The sequence below is a fragment of the Eleutherodactylus coqui genome, chromosome 4, assembly GCF_035609145.1.
Source record: "Eleutherodactylus coqui strain aEleCoq1 chromosome 4, aEleCoq1.hap1, whole genome shotgun sequence".
In the NCBI taxonomy this organism is placed as follows: Eukaryota; Metazoa; Chordata; class Amphibia; order Anura; family Eleutherodactylidae; genus Eleutherodactylus; species Eleutherodactylus coqui.
The window spans coordinates 63978733-64002722 of record NC_089840.1 but is presented as its reverse complement, the minus strand read 5'-3'; the positions used below and the strand labels follow the sequence as shown (position 1 = coordinate 64002722).

Genomic DNA, 23990 nt, shown 5'->3' with positions numbered 1-23990 from the left:
CATGAGATCCTAGCTCATGGACCCCACTGCTATAAAGTTGTCTCTGGCAAAACAGAAGTGTTTTTTAACCCTTTCCAATCCACTGTCTGACATCTTCCTACATTCTGATTGAGGCTTGTACAGCTCCAATGTCAGAAGATGTCCGACAGGGTATTCTTACCGTCTATGGCCAGACACTCCGCGGTCGGAGCCTCTCTGGCACACACACTGGCTTCAGCGAGCAGATGGCACTGTTGTATAACAGCAAAAAGAGAAAGCCTTTTAGGAAACCCTGTCTCTAAAATTGAATTGGAAAGGGTTAACCCTTTGCAATCCAATTTTGGATTTCAGGGTTCCTAGGGGGGTTTCTCTTTCTGCAATTATACAATGGCACCATCTGCTGGCTAGAACCAGTACTGAGGTATGTGACATGCTGGAGAGGCCCACGATAACAGAGCGGCTAGTAATATGCAGTAAGAATAACCTGCCGCACGTCTCCCGACATCAAAGCTGTACAGCCTTCAATCAGAATGTCTGAAGAAGTCAGTGGATTGGAAAGGGTTAAACCTATTAGTTAGATCAGGCTTATACTGGTAGCTGTATCCTCAAGTATATTTAACTCACAAAAAGGCTGACACTTTACACTGATTGTCAAAAAAAAAAAAATCCCTCCCCTAGAAGGAGTTGTCAGAATGGAATGTAACTTTGTGTGATTGTAACATTGATACAATATCAGAGCAAAAGGGGTCACTACAAGAGAAAGGAGCATCTGAGAGCCTTTATAGGCCAAGAGTGGAACCCTTTTTAGGTCCTTAGGTGGCAAGACCGTTAATCGAATCACGCCACAACTCTAATCATTACATATCTGACCGAGATGTAACTGCATGCAGGGTTTTGCAGAACAATGACAACTTCTAGGGGCTTGAGTTTTTTGTACAATGAGTGTATATCGGCGACATCCATTTAATATGAAAAAAGATGCAATGACGACGGGAAAAAGGTTTAGGACTATGGAGTTTCTCACCATTGAAGAGACAACTGTAACTGGATTTAAAAGCACTCAAGGTGTTCTTTCTACATCCAGAATATCTAAGACTTCACTGTTCTGTTACCATCTGCAGTATAAACAGATGTTAGGACTGGAAAATTAGAATGTCAGTTTTTAAGAGTTTAGTTAAAAGCTTTAGTTCCTTATTCCGGCACATTTACTGTTTACGTTCCTTTACTTCATGCCCATAGGAAATAAATGTATTATTGAAGTCCATGTGAGTTAGTATCTTTGTCCAAAGGGAAAGTTTTGACAGATTTTAAAACTATTGTCAACTATTTTTGCAGGCATTTTAGTTTTACCACCGGATGGGTCATCCGCGATTGATGGGGATCGAGCAGCTGATAGTCGGGCCTACTACACTCTCTGGAGTGAGCCGGACATCATCATCAATGTTCAGAGGAAGAAGGGTGAGCGCAGGCTTCACTCCCATTGAAACCAATAGGAGGGACAAGCTGTTACTATAGTTCCTGCTCAGGACCGGACAGGATGTCTTGACCACAATAGTCACAGATGGCAGCACGTTGCTCCCATTAATTTTAATGGGAGTGAAGCCAGCGCTCCCAGTTTCTTCCAACCACTGATGCCAACGTCTGGCCCGCTGAAGCTCGCTGGACGATGAGCTGATAGGTGGGGATCCCAAACAGTGGACTCCCATCTAACTACTAATGAGGAATCATGAAAGTGGTACTCTGTTCTATTTAAACTACCACAATATTATAGTGAACAAAAATGATGCAGTTTGGACTTGGGCCACAAGGTGTCAGCACTCTATTTCAGACTGGTAAAAATAAATACATCGTGGCCCATTTATTAAAAAAAAAAATCATATTTGCCCAGAAATAAAATACAAATTTATCAAGAAAATTAATAAATTTGTAGCCTCCCTCTGCGACAAAACGTCAAATCTATATCAGATAAAAGCAATTGGTGATATAATTTAATCAGGTTTCTGGTATAGTAAAATTGCGGGTCCATGTGTGGCCATGCCCACTTTTCTTTTATGTCCCCATAAAGTACCTCCGTTTACAGCCTATAGTGAAATCCTCATTATCATATTGGCAGCTGTGGACATTAGCGTTCCTGTACTCCAGTATCCCGCATGCGGATGGCAGAGCCACATGCCAGTACATCCTCTAAAATGTAGTCTAGCCACAGAGTCAACCCTACAACTGATCAGGTTCGGACTCCATCACAATTACTTCTCATCTGGGAAAGACCCATATCTGCAATGTATGGGTAGCACAGTGGGCTGCAGAATGTCACCACAACATCCTAACCTTCTTATGGCCAAACTAGAGGAAGAATTTTAGTGTACTGAAAGATGAAACGTCCAACATACTTTTGTTATATAGATAATCTGTTTAGAATCTGAACGGGCTCTGAAGAAAAGTTCCTTAACTTCAGCAAGTTTCACCAAGCATCAGGTCGCTCTCAACCAATCACAATCTCGGCTACATTTCCTGGACATGACCAAATACATAAAAAACCCAATACTAACCTACAGGCCCCCCAGCACAGAACATCTTTCATGCACGCTGTCATGCTCAATCCGTGTGTTTTTTTAAATTTCCCACGCCGCTCCATTTACATTGCTTATGGGCGCACATAGAGAGAATGGGCGCTCACGCACATATATACGCCGTGAAATAGAACATGATGCTTTTTTTTTTGCGCTTCCGAATTACGCAATTCCGACATGCGATTTGAACTGTGTAAGGCAATGTAATAGATTGCCTGCGAGTTACCACGTATCACACGGGCGTACAACGCGGTAATCATACGCCCGTGTGTACCCAGCCTTGGTGTTAAAACCTTTGCCTTGTGCCTCATCATCGCTCTCCTCCTCTAGCTCATGTACATCTAGGTCAGCAGAGAATAGCACTGATTTCAAAGGGCCCGTTTACATTTCCATATTTTTCATGCAAAATAAAAACAAACAAAAAAAACAGCATGCTCGATTTTTCTGCGTATTTGTGCACCAAGTCCCCTTTGAACACAACGGGGGAATGTGCAAATGAACGTGCAATACGCTAGTTGATGCGTGAAACGCTGCGGAATTGCACAGGAAAAAAAAAATCTGGAACTCATTATTAATCAATTCATCTATTTGCCACACGGAAATGAACATGCCTTAAAAAGTACAGTAAAATATGGCAATGTGCATGCAAAAAGGCATTGTTCGTTCCGCAAAAATGCAGCACGTAGGCGAGCGCAAATTCGTGTGCACTCACGTGAGGCCGGCCTTAGGCCACTCCCACACCAGTTTTGAAACCGCTGCAGTAATAGGCTCCCATAGATCTCAATGTAGCCTCGCAGACCTGCGCTCCAGCGCCGTCTGCTCTATTTTACCGCTATTAACACATCTCATTGCCCATCCCAATGATGGGGTGCGCTAATGACCGCTGTCTGAGGCAGTAACCTGCCTGTAGGGCTTATTTACTATTGACAGTTTTCTGGTGCAATGTGTGCCAGACATTTATTTGTCAAACATGCCTCGTGCCACATTTACCCACATGTTTAGATATTTCTTTTTGCTCTGTCCAACAGGGAGGAGTTTAAAAAAAAAAAAGTTTCATGGCCAAAATGTTGCCACAATTTTTGGCGTAAGCCAAGCCAACTAAAAGATGGTCTAAACTTAAAATCCGTATCATTCAGCAGCGCTACAGTGATAAATCTGGTGGATTTTACGACTGTCTAGGCTAGGTTTGCACAGTACTACACAAGTATTAGTAAATCAGCTGCTGCCTGCCCTCTGCTGGTAAAAGGTGAGCATTAATGAGAGACCAGCGGTACCAAAGAATAAGGTCAAACAAACGGTCTTCATTCACGCTCCATACACGTCATAATAGCAAGAGGTTAGTAAAGATGGCCTGAATGTTATGAGAATTGGGCAATGTCTGGGGATTTATAAAAGGCCGGTGTCGTCCATATCCCGATGCATTAGAGCTGTTTTAGCAGCACAAGGGGATGGGGGCCTACGTAATACCGTGTTTCCCTGAAAATAAGACACTGTCTTATATTAATTTTTGTTCAAAACGGTTTAACTTTTTTACACATATAGCTGCCTGGACACTATTTAAATTGACTTTTTAAATTAACTGTTAGCAGGGCTTAATTTTGGAGTAGGGCTTATATTTCAAGCATCCTCAAAAAACCTGAAAAATCATTTTGCATCCTCAAAAATTCTGGAAAATCATGCTATGCCTTATTTTCAGGGTATGTCTTATTTTCAGGGAAACAGGGTAGTGTTAATATTACTACTGATTGATATATAGGTTCAGGTTTCCTATATAGAATACAGCAGGGGAAAAAAAAGGTTTTCCCTTTCTAGAGTGTGAGTCAGTGTCTGCCTGCTTCTACTGCGGTGATATACGTCAGTGAATAACCTTGACCTAGTTCTCACACAGAAGCAAGAAATGGGACAAGTCTCATCAGTGCTGAGCTTTCACTGTCCATCTCCAGTTGATGACGACTCTTCTCTTTGGATATATTCACATGCGGCAAGTTTCTTGCATCCATTTCTGCAACCAAAAATCCGTTGCAATCAGCCGATTGTTGCGATTCTGCCACAAACAGACATATCTGCGGTGTGTAAATATACCATAAAGCATAGAGTTCCATCTCATACTATAAGGAGGGAAGGCTTCCTTTACAAGGGATTGTCCCACCAAGCTCAATATTAGATACTGAACCACTTCAGATTCTAGGTATAATGCCAAAAGGATTGAATTGGATTAGAAAACACAATAAAGCCTAAATTGTAACACCAAAGCCTATGGGCAAACAGCACAATCTCTTCATTCACACTCCATTGTGTTTAGTATAAGTGGGAGACACTGCACAAGTCTCAGAACATTCACTGTATCTTTACTAGTCTGAGGATATGTGTAGCAATCCCAACAGAAGGCTTCATTCTACATAAAGAACTTTTTTCAACCTCTTGAAGTCTATGGAAGCAGCATCAACATTACCCAAACATCTAGAGCTCTCCATGGTGTAATCCAAAGTGCTGCAGCCTACGTGATGGGCGAAGTCAAAGATGCCAGACAATGTGTCTCCAAATGGAGATGATTTATGTACTGTACACTGAAGCATAAATACTTTTACATTTTTGTGGTATAGACATGTCTTAAAGGAACGCAAAACTTAGAGAATAAAAACAAACAGGAGATAATTCTACTCCCATCATTCAGCAAAGTGGTCTACATGGTCCTGACACAAATAGTCTTGTAGATAGTCTCCTTCAGAGAACACAGGGATATTCCAGGACTACTTTTGTACGTTTTCTATTGATGACCGAATGGTCATCAATAGATAATAGTTGGGGATGCATTGAATTAAATGGCAGCTGCGCCTGCAGTACCAACGTGGGCCACTGCGCTATGGTCAGCACATTCATCTTCCTGTGCTGACTGCAGCGACTTTGGTCATGGGGGTTAACTGATCAGCATGGATCTGAAAAGCAGGTCAAGAATACTGTCTTGAATACCCTTTAATTTGCTACTGATTGCCTCAATTTTCGTTTGGTAAATGGCAAAAGGGTGAATGCAAATGGTCACCAACTTGTGTTTATATGATGAGGATTTTCTGCATAAAAAGATTAATTTAGGTAAATCACAGTTTTGCTATTTATCACTCTAAAGCAGTGGTCCCCAACCATTTTTGCACCAGGGACCGACTTCAAGCAAGACCATTTTTCCATGGCCCAGGAGGGGCGGGGCTTTGGTCATATGGAGGACACCTGCTGTGAATCACCCCCGCAACAGTCCATTAGCTTAACGGGGATGTCGGCTTCCATCCGACGGGCTGAGTACTGGCGGTGCTGGGGCTGCGTTCCTCCTAGGGCTGCTGAGACAGGTAAGACAGTCGCATAGCACGGCAGCGCCTCCAGCCAATCAGAAGCCGGAGGCGCCTAGAAATGTCAAGACTGCTATATTATGTCGCCATCCCCAACTTCCGGTGGTGACATAATACAACAATACTGGCACCCGAACGCTGAAAAATGGCATTCCCCGCATAATGTTCTCGGTACTGGTGTATCTTGTCTCCACTGGAACTGTGGGTGGAGATAAGAGTTTGTCCTGCAGGAGTCAAAAGGAACACCAACAGGTGCTGATAGGCTACGTGTCAGACCTGTACCCACCCCTCAGCGCACCTGTCACTGTCTCTGGTGCTCTCGGCTCCCATCTCTTGGCTGTTCCGTCCCCCATTGTGAGTTTTTACTGGTGGTCTCACAGTGTTTGCCGCTGTTATGCTTCCCTCAGCTAACCTGTCATTCGGCGCTGCATGTCGGCTCCTGACTTTCACTTCCTGCATTGTCAGTGCCTCATTCTGAGTGTCCCCGCCAGGCTTGCAGTGTGCAGCGCTGTCAGCCTTCCCTCTGCTAAAGTGTCAGTCGGCGGGGGCTGCGAGGCGCTGGTTCTTGTCTCCTGACTCTGACTTGTGGCATTGTGAGTGTCCCCGGCGTTCTCCCACTGTGCGCCACTGTGAGGCTCCCCTCACCTATGCTGTCACTGTCGGCGGGGTTGTGCTTGTCGCCTGCGTGCCCCTGGTAGTCTTCCGGTGTGAGAGTGTCCACGAGGAGTGTATGTAAACCTCAGCCGGTTCTGCAGCGGCTGCAGAGCAGAGCACACTATCAGTGCCTAGCGCGCGGCAGCGGCGGCGCGGACCGGCACGAAAACCCCAACGGCCCGCTCCTGGTCCGCAGACCGGTGATTGGGGACCCTGCTCTAAAGCCCCTTTCACACGGGCTACAAAATCTCGTTACAAAATGTATGAATATGAAGCTCATGGTTTCCAAAAGATGTTTTGTAGCCTGAAAGAAGCCATTGCAAACCACGGGCTTCACATACATGCGATTTGTAGTCCGTGTAAGAGAGGCCTAAAGGGCTAGCTATTAGGTGTCTCCCTTCCTCCTAACTTGCTGACCACTGTGCCTGCTGTGTGTCTGACTGAAGACCACTTACAGCAGAACAGTAGGTGGAGGATAGGGATGAGTCATCCAGCTAATTCATGTCTATTAGAGCAGAGGGGAATGGGGAGGAGAAAGGAGAGTGAAAGACAAATCACAGAGCTGGAGCTAATGGCAAATTGTTTACCACTGTTTATTGACCGCTCCATTGCTCAGACCTGCTGTACACTGCTCTACATGATATGTCTCTGTGTTACAGAGACCAGAATCTGCAGTTCTGCGTGCCTTAAGGCTCTTTTACACATGATTATCGCTCAAAATTCGCTCAAATGCCATCTTTTGAGCGATAATCGTGTGTAAATGTGCACCCATCATGCACTTACGGTGCACTTTTTGTCCATCGCTGACTTCAGGTCTGAATGAAATCCTCGGCCCTCAGGACGATAAGATGGACCGCATGCTGTGTTCCCCACGGGCAGCGCTGTTAATTCTTTAACAGTTAACAGCCGCTGTTCCGCTGGAGAACAAAGTGATGTATTTAGAGAACAGACCACCCGCTGTTCTCTAAACACATGCAATGAAGTACTAAAGGGCTGATTTAGCCCATTAGTAGCGAATGCAAAATGATTGCTGAAAACTGTCAGTTTCTGACGAATTTTGAGCGATCTGTGTATGAAAATGCACCTTAAGTCTATAGAACACAGATCGGACAGTAGCCAGGATAGTCAAGGGTGGATTAAGAATCATATATACAATCTGCGGCAAGAAAAGAAATCCTCTCTGATATTCAATAGGTTAACCCTTTGCAATCCAATTTTGGATTCAGGGTTTCCTAGGGGGCTCTCTCATTCTGCCATTATACAATGGCGCCGTCTGCTGGCTAGAGCCAGTACTGCGGTATGGGACATGCTGGAGAGGCCCCTGACAACAGAGCAGGCAGTAATATACAGTAAACAAACACAGTCATCGTTTGCTTGGGTGAACAATTTCTCGCTCCCCACAGAAGTACCCTCGCTGTCCAGGATTTGCCATTAACATTGTTATGCTTCATCGCCCAGGGACCGGGACAAACAATAAGTTTCCTTCTTCCCAATAAAGACCCAGCACTCTCAGCCAAGTGTGCATGTGTATGGAATTGTATTTCTATCTTTGGGTTTTGTGCACTCAGCCGACCTCTCCCTGATCTGATGCCACATGTGGGTGGTCAGAGGTGTGGCATGGTGAGCCTTTAGGAGTCTGGGGGCACAAGACCAAAATTGTTAGGTTGTAGAAGACTATGTGAATACAAAGAACTACCCATCCCCCACCGTGCCGTCACGTGGATCCAATCCGAAGGAACTGGAATTTCTATTTCTCTTATTCCTTTTAATTCCAACAGTCTTGTAGGTATATTGTATATATTACCATATATATGTATATGACCCCTTTTTATATATGCACTGCTATATTTTTGTAGCTCTCTATAAACAACCCATAGACCCCGATAGGTGTGGCAATTTGGGCTGCTTTAGTCAGTGAGTAGTACCTAGATGGCCGACCTGCCTTGCAGTAAAACGGTCAGCGGTGAAGTGTGTGCAAGACCGGGTCTGGGTGCGATTTAGGCTCCATTTTTGAAGGAGTGCAGGATCAAGTGAGTCAGGAATAAGTCAACGCTGTGGTCGGGCCCCGTATTACGAACCTTGAGCCCCGGGTATCCGTGACATCAAATGTAAAGGGGAGATATTTTAGGCTAACCAGAAATCATAGGGCTTGTTGCAAGATTTAAACTAGTCCTCTATTTAAGTAAAATGAGAATAAATGTTTGATCTATGAGGTCCGACCCACCGGGACAATGGACCCCTGGCCTTGGGATCGGTGGGGTCTCAGCAGTAAGAGATAGACGATAAAAGTCAGCCTTGTTACAACTAGAAATGAGCGAGCATACTCACTAAGGACAATTGCTCGAGCGAGCATTGTCCTTAGCGAGTACCTGCCCGCTCGGAAGAAAAGATTCGGGTGCCGGCGGGAGAGAGCAGGGGGGAACGGAGGAGAGATCTCTCCCCCCCCCCCCCCCCCCCCCCGCAACTCACCTCTCACCCGCGCCGGCACCTGAACCTTTCCTTCCGAGCGGGCAGGTGCTCGCTAAGGACAATGCTCGCACATCTCTAGTTACAATCCCTTTGTTCTCACGCAGTCACAAGTTGCTGTGCAGTCCAAGCCCAATACCTGCCCACGGCTGTCATATGTATAAGGTACTCAGAGGGGAAGACAAAGCAGCACGCACACACTGTATTCGGTATTTTTCTTTATTCAGGTTTAATATTCACAATGTAAACAATAAATTTCCTCAACCACAGTATTTTTTTGTAAAAGACAAAAGAACAGCGTTTGTACAAAAATGCCCTTAAAAAAAACAATTATCGTGTTTACATCTTACAAAATAAAACTTGCCGAAGAAGAGTGAGCCGCTATCGAGTGTCTGTGTGGACGCTCCTCTCTCCGCAGAGGCCAGACTGGGTTACACTGACGCAGACAAGACATCCAATGAGACCAAAAACCCTTTACTCATCCAAGGAACACAAACCTCGTCTCAACACCAGACTTCCCTTCCAGTTTATTATGACGGGCGCTGCATTGGATGCTCCGACTACCAACTTGGAAATGTTAACCACATTATGAAAAGAAAAGCAACAGTAAAAAGCGGATCTGTAATAGTCCTGGTGGAATTCGGTCATTTCCAATCAACTTGGCAGCGAGGGTTCATGGATTGCTATTGTGAAGAGCAGGGAGGACACAGTTACAAACTCCCCATCTGTAGGCAAACTACACCTCTAAGCCAGATACTGAGAGTCATCGCTCAGGAATAACTGGGGAGCCAGAGTTTCTCTCAGCCCATCGTAATCTGATGACACTTGAGAAGAACATCTCTGTCTCAGCAAGCAAAAACTCAGTGTGGCTTGAGGAGCCGGGACGGAACAGGCACCTATTTTCAGAGGCTGGTTGGCGGGTTCCAGAAGGCATTAAAAGGCAACTAGACCTAAAGTGCCAGGTCATCAAGGGTTTAACAACTAGGACTTCTATTTAGCAGTTGTCATCATTGACTCCAGGCTTTTATTCTTGAGTGGGTCTTTCTAAGCCCATACAACACTTCCCATGGGCTGTCCCATTTCTAGCCGTTTTGCTACAGGAAATATGCAGTGGCCTGGTCTGGTAGTGCAGGCAGAGTACCATTTGCCTCAACAGGACTCAGCCTGCAGTACCAACCTGGACCACTGCACAATGTACAGAGCTGTCCCTGCTTCCTGCAGCAAAAAAAAGCTAGAAGTAAGACAAACCCTTTAAAGACAACCTGCTATCCTGACAGGTTGGCTTTAGTAAATATTCTATAGTCCAGAATTATTTCATGGGGATTACTTTCTTTTTTACCACAATGCATAGCTTCATTCCTCTGTTATTCCTCCTGGAAATGTATGAACGAACAGGGTATTCTGAAAATACACAAGGCCAGCTTCTAAAAGTATCTTCTCCTATATGTAACCATGATAAAATGTATCCACATATGCCCCCGCTGATACGCGTTTTAAAGCTTTCAGACGCTTTTAGAGCATGCTTGAAGTTGTGTGTGTCAGGGATTGCCTGAATAGCTTTGGGTAGCGCATTCCAGAGGACTGGTGATGCTCTGGAGAAGTCTTGGAGGCAGGAGAGAGAGGTTCGAATTAAAGGGGCACTTCATCTGATGTCATTAGGGGAGCAGAGAGCCTGGGTTGGTGGTGGATTGAGATGAGGGAAGCAATATATGGCGGCACTGTGGAGGGCTTTGTGGATTAAGGTAATGAGTTTGAATTGAATTCTGTATTTGACGGGCAGCCAGTGCAGTGACTGGCACAGGGCAGAAGGGTCTGAGTAGCGGCTGGACAGAAAGATGAGCCTGGCTGACGAATTCAGGGTGGATTGGAGAGGGAAGAGTCTGGAGCAGGGGAGGCTGATCAGCAGCGAGTTGCACTAATCGAACAGTTAGTGGATGAGGGCGGCAGTGAGTGTTTTTAGCGTGTCTACAGTGAGAAAAGGGCGGATTCCTGCAATGTTCTTGAGGTGCAGCTGACATGCTCGGGCCAGAGAGATTGGATATAGGGAGTAAAGGAGAGATCGGAGTCGACTATAACCCCAAGGTAGCGGGTGTGCTGTCTGGGAGTTATGGTGCCACACACTGAGATGGAGATGTCAGGATGAGGTCGGTCAGTAGAGGGCGGAAACACCAGTAGATCAGTTTTTGAGAGGTTCAGTTTTAGATAGAGAGAGGATCTAGTCTTAGATCAGCGGATAGACAGTCGGTGGCGATCTGAAGGAATGGTGCTGTGATGTCGCGGGAGGAGGTCTGCTTGTCTAAATGCTCTGCACAAGCACCAACAACCTAGCAGTGAAATCAGTGATCGTGCAGTCGTTCAGACGACCAGAATCCAATCTAAATGGGACATAAGTGTATAGCAGAAGGCTTCTAATAAGGCATCCACCAAACATGGGTTTCAGAAGGGTTCTACTATACACTTGCTAACAGAAGTTATGCCTTGTTGAAATAGGATTTTTAATGGAACTGATAATTTTGCCCACCATGGAAGCTTTAGTGCTTTGACACTTTTATGTTGTGGGGGCACACAGGTATGTGCAGATACATTTTATTGTGATTATATATTATAATATAATAGAAGATACTTTTAGAAGCTGGCCTGCCATTTTTCTATTCTGTCACTGGACAGTGTAGACAATGTAGAGAAACACCATATTAATGAAGGCGATGTTCATATGTTTGTCAATTTATTCATGCATTTCCAGGAGGAACAACAGATGAATGGCACTGTATGTTGTCAGAAAAGGTGGTTATTTTCTGGGGAAACCGAGTATTTACTTAAATGGCTTCTGCCAAGTTATAAAGTTATTTAATATCCACAGAATAGGGCATAACCTTACGACCAATAGGTGTCCAACCCCTTTCCTTCCAACCACCACCAATCCAGAGCACAGGGTCCACTTACTCCAAGTGTCATGCCAGTCCACTCAATTCCATAAAAGCACCAGAGATTACAGAGTTCAAGCACTTTGGCAATCTACGGCACTGTCATTAAAGTGAATGGCGCAGCGTTGCGTCTGTGTGACCTCTCTTCCATGCACTTGGGGGCCGACCGGATCTCTGGATTGGCAGGGAGTTTCAGTTGTCAGGGCCCACAATGATCCTGTGCATAGGAAATAACTTTAGAACTTGGCACAACATCCTTAAACAGACATGTCAGAAGTAGTGACAGGTCTTTTTAAAGGGGTTCCCAAACTTCTACCTATTGACGGCCTATCCTTAGGTTAGGTCCTCAATAGCAGATCTGCGAGACAACTCCTTTAAGGCACCTAAAAATCGTTAATTTATGTCTTGGCTCGGTTCTCACCTTCTGTATTGATTTCTGTTTTTTGGCTTCATCATAGGAGCCAAACAACAAAAATGACTAGATGAGCCGCATCCAACACAACAGACTCCACTGACTAGAATGGGGTCAGTTATGCCGGCTGACATTGCACCGGACAAAATAGCGTAGCATGCCGTACTATTTTGTCCTGAATTTTGGACCAGATCTTCAGTGGAGATACAACGTAGATGTGTTCAGAGACTTGGGGTCCTCTTACATGGGATGACTGTTGGGCATTTAAGCGCCCGCCAGTCGCCCCAGCGATTTACCCTCCTGTGCTTTCGCATAGAAGCGATAATCGCTCACTAAATGGAGGTGGAGCGTGCCCGAGATCTCTTCCAGCTTCCCACCACCATTCAGAGCAAACAGGCATAGATGAACGGCGGCTGCCTGTTTACACAGGACGATTGTCAGGTTTTTACACCTGCATAGATGAAGACGAACGATAAGCTAAAGAATTACGTTCGCCATCCAATCGTCAGCCATGTTTACGCTGAACGATTAGCATTCAGTTCAATGAGACCAGAATGATAACTGCTGTGTAAAAGGGCCCTAACCTCTTCTTACAGGATGCTGAACGCACCAACATACAAGCTGCATCATGGTAAGCTCAGAGTCCCATTTGTATCTACCGTTGTGACACTTGATTCACAGACCTGCATTTCGATCCCCTCTAACCCCACAGAGCCCATGAATGCACCCAAAGTCGCCTTGTGATCTCTCCAAGCATTTCAAGTGTCGCTGTTCTTTAAACCGCCTCTGCAATAGGACCATAGCAGCAAATTAAAACAACTGCTAAAAAACAACAAAAAACAGGAAATGATCAACGGTAAATCTACAACTACATTGGAGTATTCCAGTTTGCAGCAAATCTTGCTATTAAAAAAAAAAAACCCCAAACGTCAGTAAAAAGTGTAATATACAACACATATATTATATGTATGTATTTGTATGGATGTTGCAGGCGTGCACATATATCTACCATATCTACACGCCCACAAATACATGGATATAATATACTTCATGTCTTCACACGCAAACTTAATAGACTGAACATAGTTTCCAGGAAGGCCAAAAAACACTTTGTAGCTTTTGCTTGAATATCAAACACACACTATGTAACATTTACAGGTTGTTTTTTCGTACAGACAGATAGGCAGCACTGATAGTCACTAGAATTACAACGTGTGAAGTACAGCAGGAACAAGTGGATCAGTAGAAAGAGGTGAAAGGCAAAAAAAAAAAAAAGTAAAAATGGCCATAAACTGACAGTTCACAGCATATTCAAGTAATGAAGGGTCAATCCCCATAGAGTAGACCAACTAATAAGAGCACATTCCAACAGAGATTATAGGATATTCCTCCGGTCACATTGTCTCCCATTTAAAAAAGTTAAAGCCCTGGCTGGTAATGGGACTGATTATCTAAGATGGAACGGTGACTACTTCATTAAGACCTTCTCATAAACGGATAAGTGGCTATGTTCAGCAAGACAGGGCTGTGGCAGTCTCCCGCCTCCAAGGCAGTTCCCTCATACATGGGACATGGGAACACCGTGTCGATATTCCCATAATGTCACTGTCCCAACAAGCCACAAAACAGGCATCGCCTTGCTTAAAACGCTAAGGTTTATAGTGATATGTAAAAGTCAACAGCCACATGGCACTCTGGATCCCGACTTACCGACAGCATGTTGAAATGCATGGCAGCACTGTTGACCCTAAAAGGCATTAGGTACAGAATGAAGGATTGATAAAAGGACCAAAAAAAAAGGTAAAAAAAAAAAAGGGACAAATTCTAAAATAGCTTACAATTTTATGTAAGCTTTACATGCAGCCTACAGAGGTGGCAACTTCAAAAAATATAGCCGACACCAGTTAAACTGGTTATAAAACCTCAAAAGACTATCCTAAAACTTTTCACAGTTCGGAAAAAAAAATAAAATAAAAAAAAAAAATTGAAAAAAGTCATTACCCCTCAGACAAAGCATCAATCTGAAGTATTAAAAGAAGCAATTGAAAGTGCGCCCGGTTCCTAATAACATTTGTCAACGGTCAGACAAAAACAGGGTCCGATTCGCCCGTATAGGAACAGTAACCTGCTTTTACTAAGGATTTCTTAAAAGAAAATTTTTGAGGTTCCAGAGTTAAAATAAAAAAATAATAAAAACACACACAATTCTATTTATATATGTACAATGACTTACATGTGTGCAGTCAGGAATTACTTACAAAGGGAAGGAGGGGTAAGGGAAGCCCATACCTTACATGCATCAGGAACAATAAAACAATATGTCAAAATATATAAAATTAACCAATAAAGTGCACGTTCCTCACATATTACACCTGCCCCTTTATAAGGATGAGAAAACAAGAAAAACCACAGAAGTAAAAAGTTCCAGGATTACATGGTATTGTATAGCAGATTGGTTGTTCTTTTCTTCTCGCTGGTCTTTTTAAGTCTTCTCAAAGGATGAGTTCTACCATGTTCGTGCTTGGGTGACACAGTTATTAGTGGGACTGAAGGGTCTAGTACCACTGGTGGGTGAAGGTGCCCCTGGGAAACAGTCAATTCAGACTCAGGACTTACCATACCCTGCTGAGTTGAACCAAACTCTTTGGCATACTGCACAAGAGGCTTTTCCACTGGCTTGCTCTTTACAACACACTCGGCGGTTTTGATCTGTTCTACAAAATGTTTTGTGGGTTCCAGTCCCGAGGAGGCCTGTACAGAAAGTATACAAAGCTTCTCAGGCGGATCTTCTGATTTTATATCCGAATCCGATTCGTAATTTCCTGGCACGATCCGGAGTGAATTCTGAAGTATGTCATGGTAAGTTTGATTATTTTCCGATGAGACCGAGCCCCTCTCTGACAAATCATCTTTCGAAAGTTCTAAACAGCCCAGCTTGGCCAGAGATGCGGAACGTTTCATCTGGGACGGAGTGGTGAGACCAGCTTGCCGAATCCGTGCCTCTATTTCCTTCGCTCTTTGTTTGACCACGCCAGGGTTGTTACTAAAGTCTTTGATGCTATCACTACTTGAACTATGAGGAAGGCCAAAAGAAAGAGATGAAACGTCCAACACTTCGCGCAGTTCCCGTATGTTCTCCGTAAGCTTGTTGATTAAATTAAGATCTTCGCGGCTCAGCTGGGACAAGGCACTGTCTGCTTCCCTTTGCGTTAACTCACCAAGGACCATGAAAGTGTCACCTTGGTACTTGTCTGTACAGTTTGACAGGTTGCCTAAACTCTCATCGGTACTGGTGCATTCTTCAGTGGCACCTTCTAAAACAATGGAGCAAGGGTGACACTGGTAGTTAGGACTAAGGACATCTAGCTGTATACTAGGGCTGACTACATTGGTATCTTGTAAATCAGTTGCAAGACTATGCTCTTCCTGGGCACTGTCAGATGGAAGAGTGGCATCCGGTGAACCCATTAGTGCAGAGGACCCGCCTGATGCACTTGCACAAGTATTATTTAAAGGTGCTTCTGAAGATAGATCCTTCGACTCTAGAACTACTTCTTCACTAGTAACGTTGAGCTCATGGCGCGAGAGGTCATTGTCATTGTTATCATAACATTGAAATCCAAGGTTATGTTCTAGATCTTCTACTTTCTTTGGAGGCTGTACCGAACTATTCTCCCCCTCTAAAGGTTCGGTAATAAACAACAAATTCTCGTTTTCTTGCCCCTTCGATTTAATTGCTAGTTCCGACTGACTTGTGTCTTGCTTCACTTGCACATACTGATGCTCGGCTAATAGAGAGAACTGCGAGTCTGTAGATGGCTCAGATGTGAGAAGTTCCATCGGTTCTACCCCTGTAACTTTTGGTTTGACCTTTTTATCAGTTTCGTTATCTGGAGCATCAAGCAAAGAGTCATCAAGTTTATTTTTTGGAGCAGAATCGCAGAAAGAGTCATTCTTGGAATTTTTCCTTGTTGGCACAGCGGTGGTGTGCTGCTGCTGCTCCTGCTCTTGCCTCAAGCGTTCCTCAAACTCCATTGTGGCCCTTCTGACAGAGCCGGCGCACCATTTTGGAGGCTGCCCTGGAACTTCCTGATGGTCGTTTGCTTCATTTAAGTTTTCCGAATCATCTTGAGAACTTTGTTTGCACTTCTGGTCTTTTGACTTGTCATGTGGCAGTGCTGTGCTAGCCTCATTCTGCTCTTTGCAATTGCTTTCTGGCTCCCAAACAGATTCAAGTGACACATCGTGGATTGTATTTCTCTTTGGTGCTTGTACTTGGCTAGACAGATTGTCCGTTTTCTGTTGGCACTGGCCTACTCCCTGGTTGAAGGACTCGATCTCTGTGATTATTTCTTTCACAGATATTGCATTTTCAGAGTGGGATTTGGGAAGATGATCTTGAACAACGAGTTCAGAGACCTCCTAAGGTAAAAAAATATATATTAGTAAATACTACCTCATATAGTAATTGCCTAACACAATTTACTAAAATTCAACATTGAATGATTTATTTTTACCTATAAAGAAAATTAATTGACTATTCAAATGAAAGGACCTCAATAGCTGATTGTCAGGGGTTTACTGCTGAGGACCCCACTAATGAGCTTTTCACCAGATCGCTGACAGCTCAGTTTTCACTGCAGTGGCCAGGCTTGGTATTACAGGCAAAGTTCCAATTCACTTCAATAGCTGCAATACCATGTCTCGCCAGGGCAGTGGGAATGGAGCTGTCTGCTTCCTGCAGAATAGGCTCAGTGCATGAGGACACTGAACAGCTAATTGGTAGGGGAATCCTGTGTAGCAGATCACAGCTAATCTACTACTGATGGGCTATCATGAAATAGGAGTCAAAATTTTAAAAATATAAGATTATCAATTCCATAAAGCATATTCACTGTATCAAACCAAATGTACCAACCAAGTGAATGCTTAAAAGGAGCATATATTATATGCTGCCCAAGAGGTAGTAATATACCACATGACTGCAGGCAGTATTTTAGTAGGGTGTACTTACCTTTGGCTGCTCCTCATCTGTAGATGAGTCTTCAGAGGCCTGTGGGGTGCTAACTTCTGCATTCGCTCTTTGTTTATCAGCAAGGCTCTCAAACAAGGATGTTTCTGGCCAAGAACCTTTCAGGACACCATTCCTAACATTGCTGATTTGCTCGTCTGCTCGGGTGGTGGAGCACGTCCGCGGTCGATTCTCCTGAGATAATTCTACAAACTTTTCCAGTGCACTTAGGAAATCGATTCTGTCCCCGCTCATATCCTCAGACTGGGAGGTGAAAGAAGATTGATCAGGAGATTCTGGGAGATCACCCGTCTGTGATTCTAGGTCTCTTAATGGCAGGAGATGGCAGTTAACGTCATTCTTCAGTGCATCCTTCTCCATGTCTTCCAGCGTAAGGTCAGGTAGCTCTGACTGGCCAGTTAAGCTTTCAGAGATTGGAGACAAGTCTTCTGTGAGCATGTCAGGTCTGCAATTGTCCAGGAAAACTGAAGACTCATCAGAGCAGCATCGTGTTGGGCAACCATTCACCGTGTTGAGATTTAGGATATCCTCTATTTGTCCAGTGTGATAATCACAAGATGTAAACTCGTAGTGTGCTTGCGGTGTGTTGCACAAAGAGGTGCTAATGGGGCACAATGGGTTACAGTTATCTGTTTGAGGTCCCAGTGTAAAGGAATGATGCATGTCCGAAAGCTGCTCCGCTGAGGATGTGATGTCCTTTTTGCTCATGTCCATTCCGGTTTTCCCAATGGGTTCATGGTGGTCGGATAGGTCGCTGTCTGAGTGAGAACGCCATAGCTTGTTGTGCCTCTGCTTGCTGCAAAGTAAAAATGACAAGATTACCCAACAGCAATTATGCAAATGTGGATACAACCACAAAGTGATAATATGCGTAATACATTATCTGTGTAGCTTTATAACTTAATAAAGTGCTTAAAATTAACACAAACTGGATAAAGGGCAAAAAAACCAAAACAAATTTTCACTAAATTAAAAAGAATATCCCCCGACTAGGAGGTTGTAACTATAGGTGCTGCACGCTTTCTCAGTATGAATGGATTAGTTCAGATTCTGGAGCTGGCACACCATTACAGCGAGTTGGCTGGGTTGTGGATTTTGCTATTGTTAGGCCATCAACTGACTTTGTGATGAAAGGTATAAGCGTGTCCGAAAAGTAGATACTGGCAGGAGATTGTTAACATTGCTGTCCAGGACATGACAAGTCAACATGAAATGCAGAGCGGCATCACATGAGTAATACCCGTGGGCACCTGTTGTGTCCATCACTGCAAAACCAAACTTTTCCAAGAAACAAACGTACACTGTGAACTTCAGATACACAAAGTTCACACATGGGACTAAGGAGGCTGCGACCTTACTCCATGGCTAAATATACTAGAATGCCATGAGGCTATTTAGCCTACTTATTCACTGAACTTTCATCTGCCTCAGTGGTATCACTCTCAGACCATTACTGAAATGCAAGCGGGCACCTTCTGATGTCCTTAATTTCTCCACAATGGTTGACATGCATTAACATTTCATTATAGCAACCCTCCAGTTCTGGACAAACAAAGATGGCCACACTGCTTCCCTTGACTTCCTCGTGCACACTGTATTAGTACAGGATACTACATGCTGCTTTCATTAACCGATGCATACTAACGCACAGTGTAGTCACAGTAGAGGGGCGGCTTTGTTTGTCCAGGACAGGAGGGTCACTTTAGAGAGATTTTGTCATTAAAACAAAACCCTTTCCCCAGCTAGGGCCTTCCTAAAACAACAAACAAGAATATACTCACCTCTCCATGGGCCTCGAGATGAAGCTGACAGCCGCTGCTGGCATTGGAGGTCATTTCCTGGTAGAAGCATGTGACCACTGCAGCCAATCAGAGACTGCAGCATGACTGTCAGCGCTACTGGCATCAGCGGTGCCATAAGTTTGGGGACATGATGTTGTTGTGGCCTCTGATTGGCCACAGCAGTCACATGCTTCTGACCAGCCAGTCTACCGGGAAGTCACCACCGATGCAGGAGCCAGCTGTCAGTTGCGTGCCGGGCATTATACCCTAGTTTGTTATTGTAGGCAGGGCCTATAGCTGGAGGATGGAACTTTGTTTTAATGACAAAAACTCTTTAACTCATGATGTAATTATTATATCATGAGCGCCAGACGTGAAATGAAAGGCTCACCTTGCTAGCAGAATGCCCTGATATTCCTCAAGTTGCTTCATGAAACTAGGGTTAGGTTTGGTAACAGTTCGCCTCTCCTTCACATAATCGAAAGCTCTATCCAGGTTCCAGCCGTACTCCTTCATAGCATAAGCAATCACAGTGGAAGCGGAGCGGCTGACTCCCATTTTACAGTGCACAAGACATTTAGCTCCATGTTTTCTGCAGGACAATAGAATAAAATTATATTATTACTTTGCACGATGCTTAGACTAAGACAAAGCAAGTGTATTAAAACATAAAAGCAGGACAAGAAAAGGCAATAAATAAGGTTCCACCACTAGAGGGCATTACTTCTTCATAAAACCCATCCAGAGCTCAGGGCAAAGATGCTACCAGCGTGGCAGAGTCATCAGACACGTGTTTGGATGTTGATAAAGGCAGCGATAATGCATCTGCCAGTGTTTTGTCAACATTAACATGAGAGCCGAGAAACCTTCAGCAGAACATGAGAACACTTCCTGCAAAAAACACCCTGTGCAAAATCAGCAGCAATTTGGCAATATAGCTGCTGCTGACCGGGTTCTCTACAAGGGTTAAAGGGAAATTGCACTAGGATATAGATTATGGAATCCCCCTAAACTTTTACAATACTTTTGTGGAAAATAGACAGCAACTGTGGAAGCTAAAACTTACTAAACTGTAAATAGACTTCAGTTGGAAGGCCATCATGGCCAGGAGATTTGCCCTTGGCCATAGAAAAAGTTTCTGCCGTTTCTTCCTGAGTGATCGGTAAATTGAAAAAGGAAACCTGTTCTACAGAAAGTTCAGGGGATTGCTACTTTAATAGCGGATTTTGGAATTTGGTTTATACTATGGGATTTGAACTTTTGACAAGCCAGTGCAGTCTTAGTATTATTCAATATATTTTATGGTTCTGTTCTTGGGGAACTGTTGCATATCTATACCCAAATAATGTCAGGGATAGGCAAGCTTGGCTGCATATTTTTAAATAACTTATTTTTACATGTTTTTCTGCCTTCTGAATATTTTGATCCAAGTTATTGATTTTTCTGTTATTTGGGTGTATGCCACGTTTTCTTAAGGGTCTGCTTTGTGGTTATTGGTCCTTGTAGACGGGACGATTGTTGGGCTCTTAAGTGCCCGGAACGTCCCAGCGATCATTGCTCCTATGCTTTCACATGGGAGCAATGATCACACAGTGAGTGAAGGCGGAGCGGCTGGGGATCACTTCCACTCGACTCCATTCACAGTAAACAGGCAGTTGTTCATAGATGAACTGCCTGTTTTCACAGGACAATCATTGTTTGATTTTTATACTTGCACAAACTGAATGACGAACGTTACGCAAACGTATTATTGGTCATTATTCAGTGTTTACACTGAACGAATATAGTTTAGATTCGCACAGTCCAGCAAGAAACTGAATAATCGTTGTGTAAAAGGGACTTGAAGCTGTGACAGATGACAAGGTCTTTAAGTCTTGTTTTAAACCGAATCAGTGATGCTAGTATGAACAGAGCCTTGATCCTCTCTACAATAACAGAAGTTACAACCTCTTTGCTTTGTTACGAGATACACAATGTTACATGCAAACTCAAAGAATCAATCACTACTACGACATAGAGAATGTGCTCACTTTGCTTTAGAGATGAATTTGTATGTATCATTCCAGTACGCCAGCAGGTCCGTGCCTTCCTCATCATATACCCTGATGTTGTGGTATTCAAAAACACCAGGAAAAAAGTTATCAATCTCCCTTGTGACGTTCAAGATGTATCTCACCCTGTAGCAAGAGGAGACGAAGCAAAGTGATTAACATGTTGACCTTAGAAAATGAAACACACATTTCATAGATCCCAAAATGTGGTACGGACTTACTGCAGATTTTCTCAGGACAGTAAGTGGATACCAGGAGGTTAAGGGTTAAAGGCCAACTGCCCGACCCCCTATTTAGACATCCGTTTTAATACACTGCTCACCTTTCCCATAAGTTAAAAAATAAAAACAATCATAAGTGCACAAAGGTCACCTGAGGGCTTATGGTTTACAAAACTTGACTTGCCCTTGATATCAGAAAACAAGAGTAGTGGTTTTACACCCCTGCATGTGGCACAGCGCAGATAAAAACGTGACTTTCAAATATCCATGCAGCCAAACCAGTCTGTCAGAACGGCATATTCTACAACTATGCGTAGAGCCAAAAAATGCAAAAAAGAAAAACAACTATGATAACAGTCCGTGATCTGAGGAGATATCATATTTATACAGATCTATTCTACACTGTGGGCAAGTACCCAATGCCTACACCTGCCCCAATGTATACCCGCATGTTGACCGACAGATGGAGACAGTCTAACAAGGTGACATGGTCATTTCTTACAGAAACTGCTGCACTCTTGTCCATGGGTTGTGCCATGTAAATAGGACTGAGCTACAATACTAGACACTAAGCATGGGCCAGAATGGTGCAGCGTCAGAGAGAAAGTAACTGAAACCAGCAGGTTCAGTTGATGTTCATCTAATGTGTAAAGCCACCTTTTAGCCTGGGTTCACACAGGGCGGATTTGGCAAATCCGCCTGCGGCCGCCAATCTCGGGATTAACCAGCCATGTGGACGAGATTTCTCAGAAATCTCGTCCACACGGGACGGCCAATCCGCTGCGGTAAGTCCGGCTGAAACCGCGTCTGTGGCGACCGCAGCCGCGGTTTCAAAAGATGCAGCATGTCTATTTATTGTCTATTTCCGCCGCGGCTCCTCTATGGGAGCGCCGGCCGGGCCGCTTCAAAGCCGCCGCGGGTTTTTCCGAGGCGGTTCTCCCGGCGGAAATCTCGCGGTTTCGGCCAAACCGCGGGATTTCCGACGGGAATACGCCCCATATGAACCCAGCCTTAACATGTCAACGCAACATGTTTAAAAGTTTTGATCAGTAGGGGTCTAGGTGCTGATCACTTGAGAAGTAGAGGGTGCAGCGCTGTGCCCCGCCAGCCAGCTTTTCTGCCTGCCAGCTCCTCTTGGCAGCTGAAAACGGACACACAAGTCTATGCTTCTGTGTTCTGCTGCCGAGAGGAGCGGACAAGCAGTGAAGACAACCGAAGGGGGCACAGTACTCAGGTGAGTGCTGTAGCTCCTTTATTTCAGTGATCAGAGGGGTTCTCAGCAGTGGGGCCACCACTAATAAAAACTTTTGATGACCCTAGGACATGTCAAAAGTTTTTAAAAAGTGCAGTTACCCTTTAAAAAAATGGGCTAGTTATGACTCTGGTAAGCATCAGTCTTGTAAGCTTTTGACAGATATTTATATCTATTCACCAGTATATAGGCACATATTAATCAAAATCTTTTCACATATCCATCTTCTTTTAAAATGACACAGACTGACGTTCCTTACCCTCTGTTCTGCAAATCTTCCAGATTGGAGGCGTTCCACTCTGAGCCCTGTAAAATAAACAACCCGGTTACTCTAAAAGCTGTTACTTTTACCAAATGACTCAAAGCGCTCCAATGATCTCACTTCAATTACTAAGAATTCATCAATTCCTAGAAAACAGGCCAATTAAAAAAAATCTGCCAAACCCCTTGTGTAAAATAAAGGGAGGTCTACAAACCAGCCTGCTGCTTATTTACAGTCTACAGAATGACATTGGCAATACTGAAGACATTTCAGAGAAAGGGTTAACATTAAAAGTCTGTTTTTGCTCCACAAAACTCTAAGGCAGGAATCACACACAGAAATCAAACATGAAAGCAAACAGATGACTTCACCATCCACTCTGTAATTGGACCCATCTGAAAAGCCCTTCCCAGGGAGAGGAACAACCTGTCGGACCAGGTACATCCTCCACCGAGGGTCACGTTTCCCCTGATCTCACGGGAGAGGCGAGGAGTAGTTTTCGGAGTCTGCCCCCGGGGACGGCACAGCAAGCACCAGGATGCGTGAGCGGGGACAAAGGCTGAACGCAGCTGCATCCTGGTGACAGACATGCTGAATCCTGTAGACTTCTAGGAACACTAAACAGCAAAGTTGACCAGAGGAAAGACTAACTGGAAGTTTGTTGTCCGCGTAGACATCATATTCCTGTAATGGGCTGCAGACAGCTGGTATATGTTATGTACATTAGCGATGTAAATCATTGCAGGCTGTTGTCAGTTGAAAGCATCTGATCGGGTTGGTAGTTCACAATATACGCTAAGCATGCAAAACTATGGGGCCTCATGTAACAAGCGCTAATCACATGTTGACCGGCACTCGTTACCTAATTCACACGCGGTAGAGGATTGGCAGCACCGAGATTAACGATCGTTTGTCCCCATACAAATAACAGGTGTAGGCAGCAGATACCCGTTTACATGGTGGGTCCTGCCGATGAGTGACCATTTTTACGTCTGCATAGAAGATCAGGTCAGCTGATGAACACTGTACGTTGGCCGACTGCTGGCAT

General features: G+C 44.2%; 1 protein-coding gene across 3 annotated transcripts in view; it reads right to left on the bottom strand.

Moving 5' to 3' along the window:
* Positions 1–9212: 9212 nt before the first annotated feature.
* Positions 9213–23990, bottom strand: part of SSH2 (slingshot protein phosphatase 2) — a 166107-nt gene continuing 151329 nt past the window's right edge. For all 3 annotated transcript variants that reach the window (XM_066599593.1, XM_066599596.1, XM_066599594.1), the window contains 5 exons: positions 22940–22986; positions 21187–21333; positions 19548–19748; positions 17358–18171; positions 9213–16765 (listed from right to left, as the gene is read on the bottom strand). In XM_066599593.1, coding sequence (XP_066455690.1) covers positions 14774–16765; positions 17358–18171; positions 19548–19748; positions 21187–21333; positions 22940–22986 — 3201 coding nt within the window. In that variant the 3' untranslated portion in view covers positions 9213–14773. The remainder of the gene's footprint in view (positions 16766–17357; positions 18172–19547; positions 19749–21186; positions 21334–22939; positions 22987–23990) is intronic.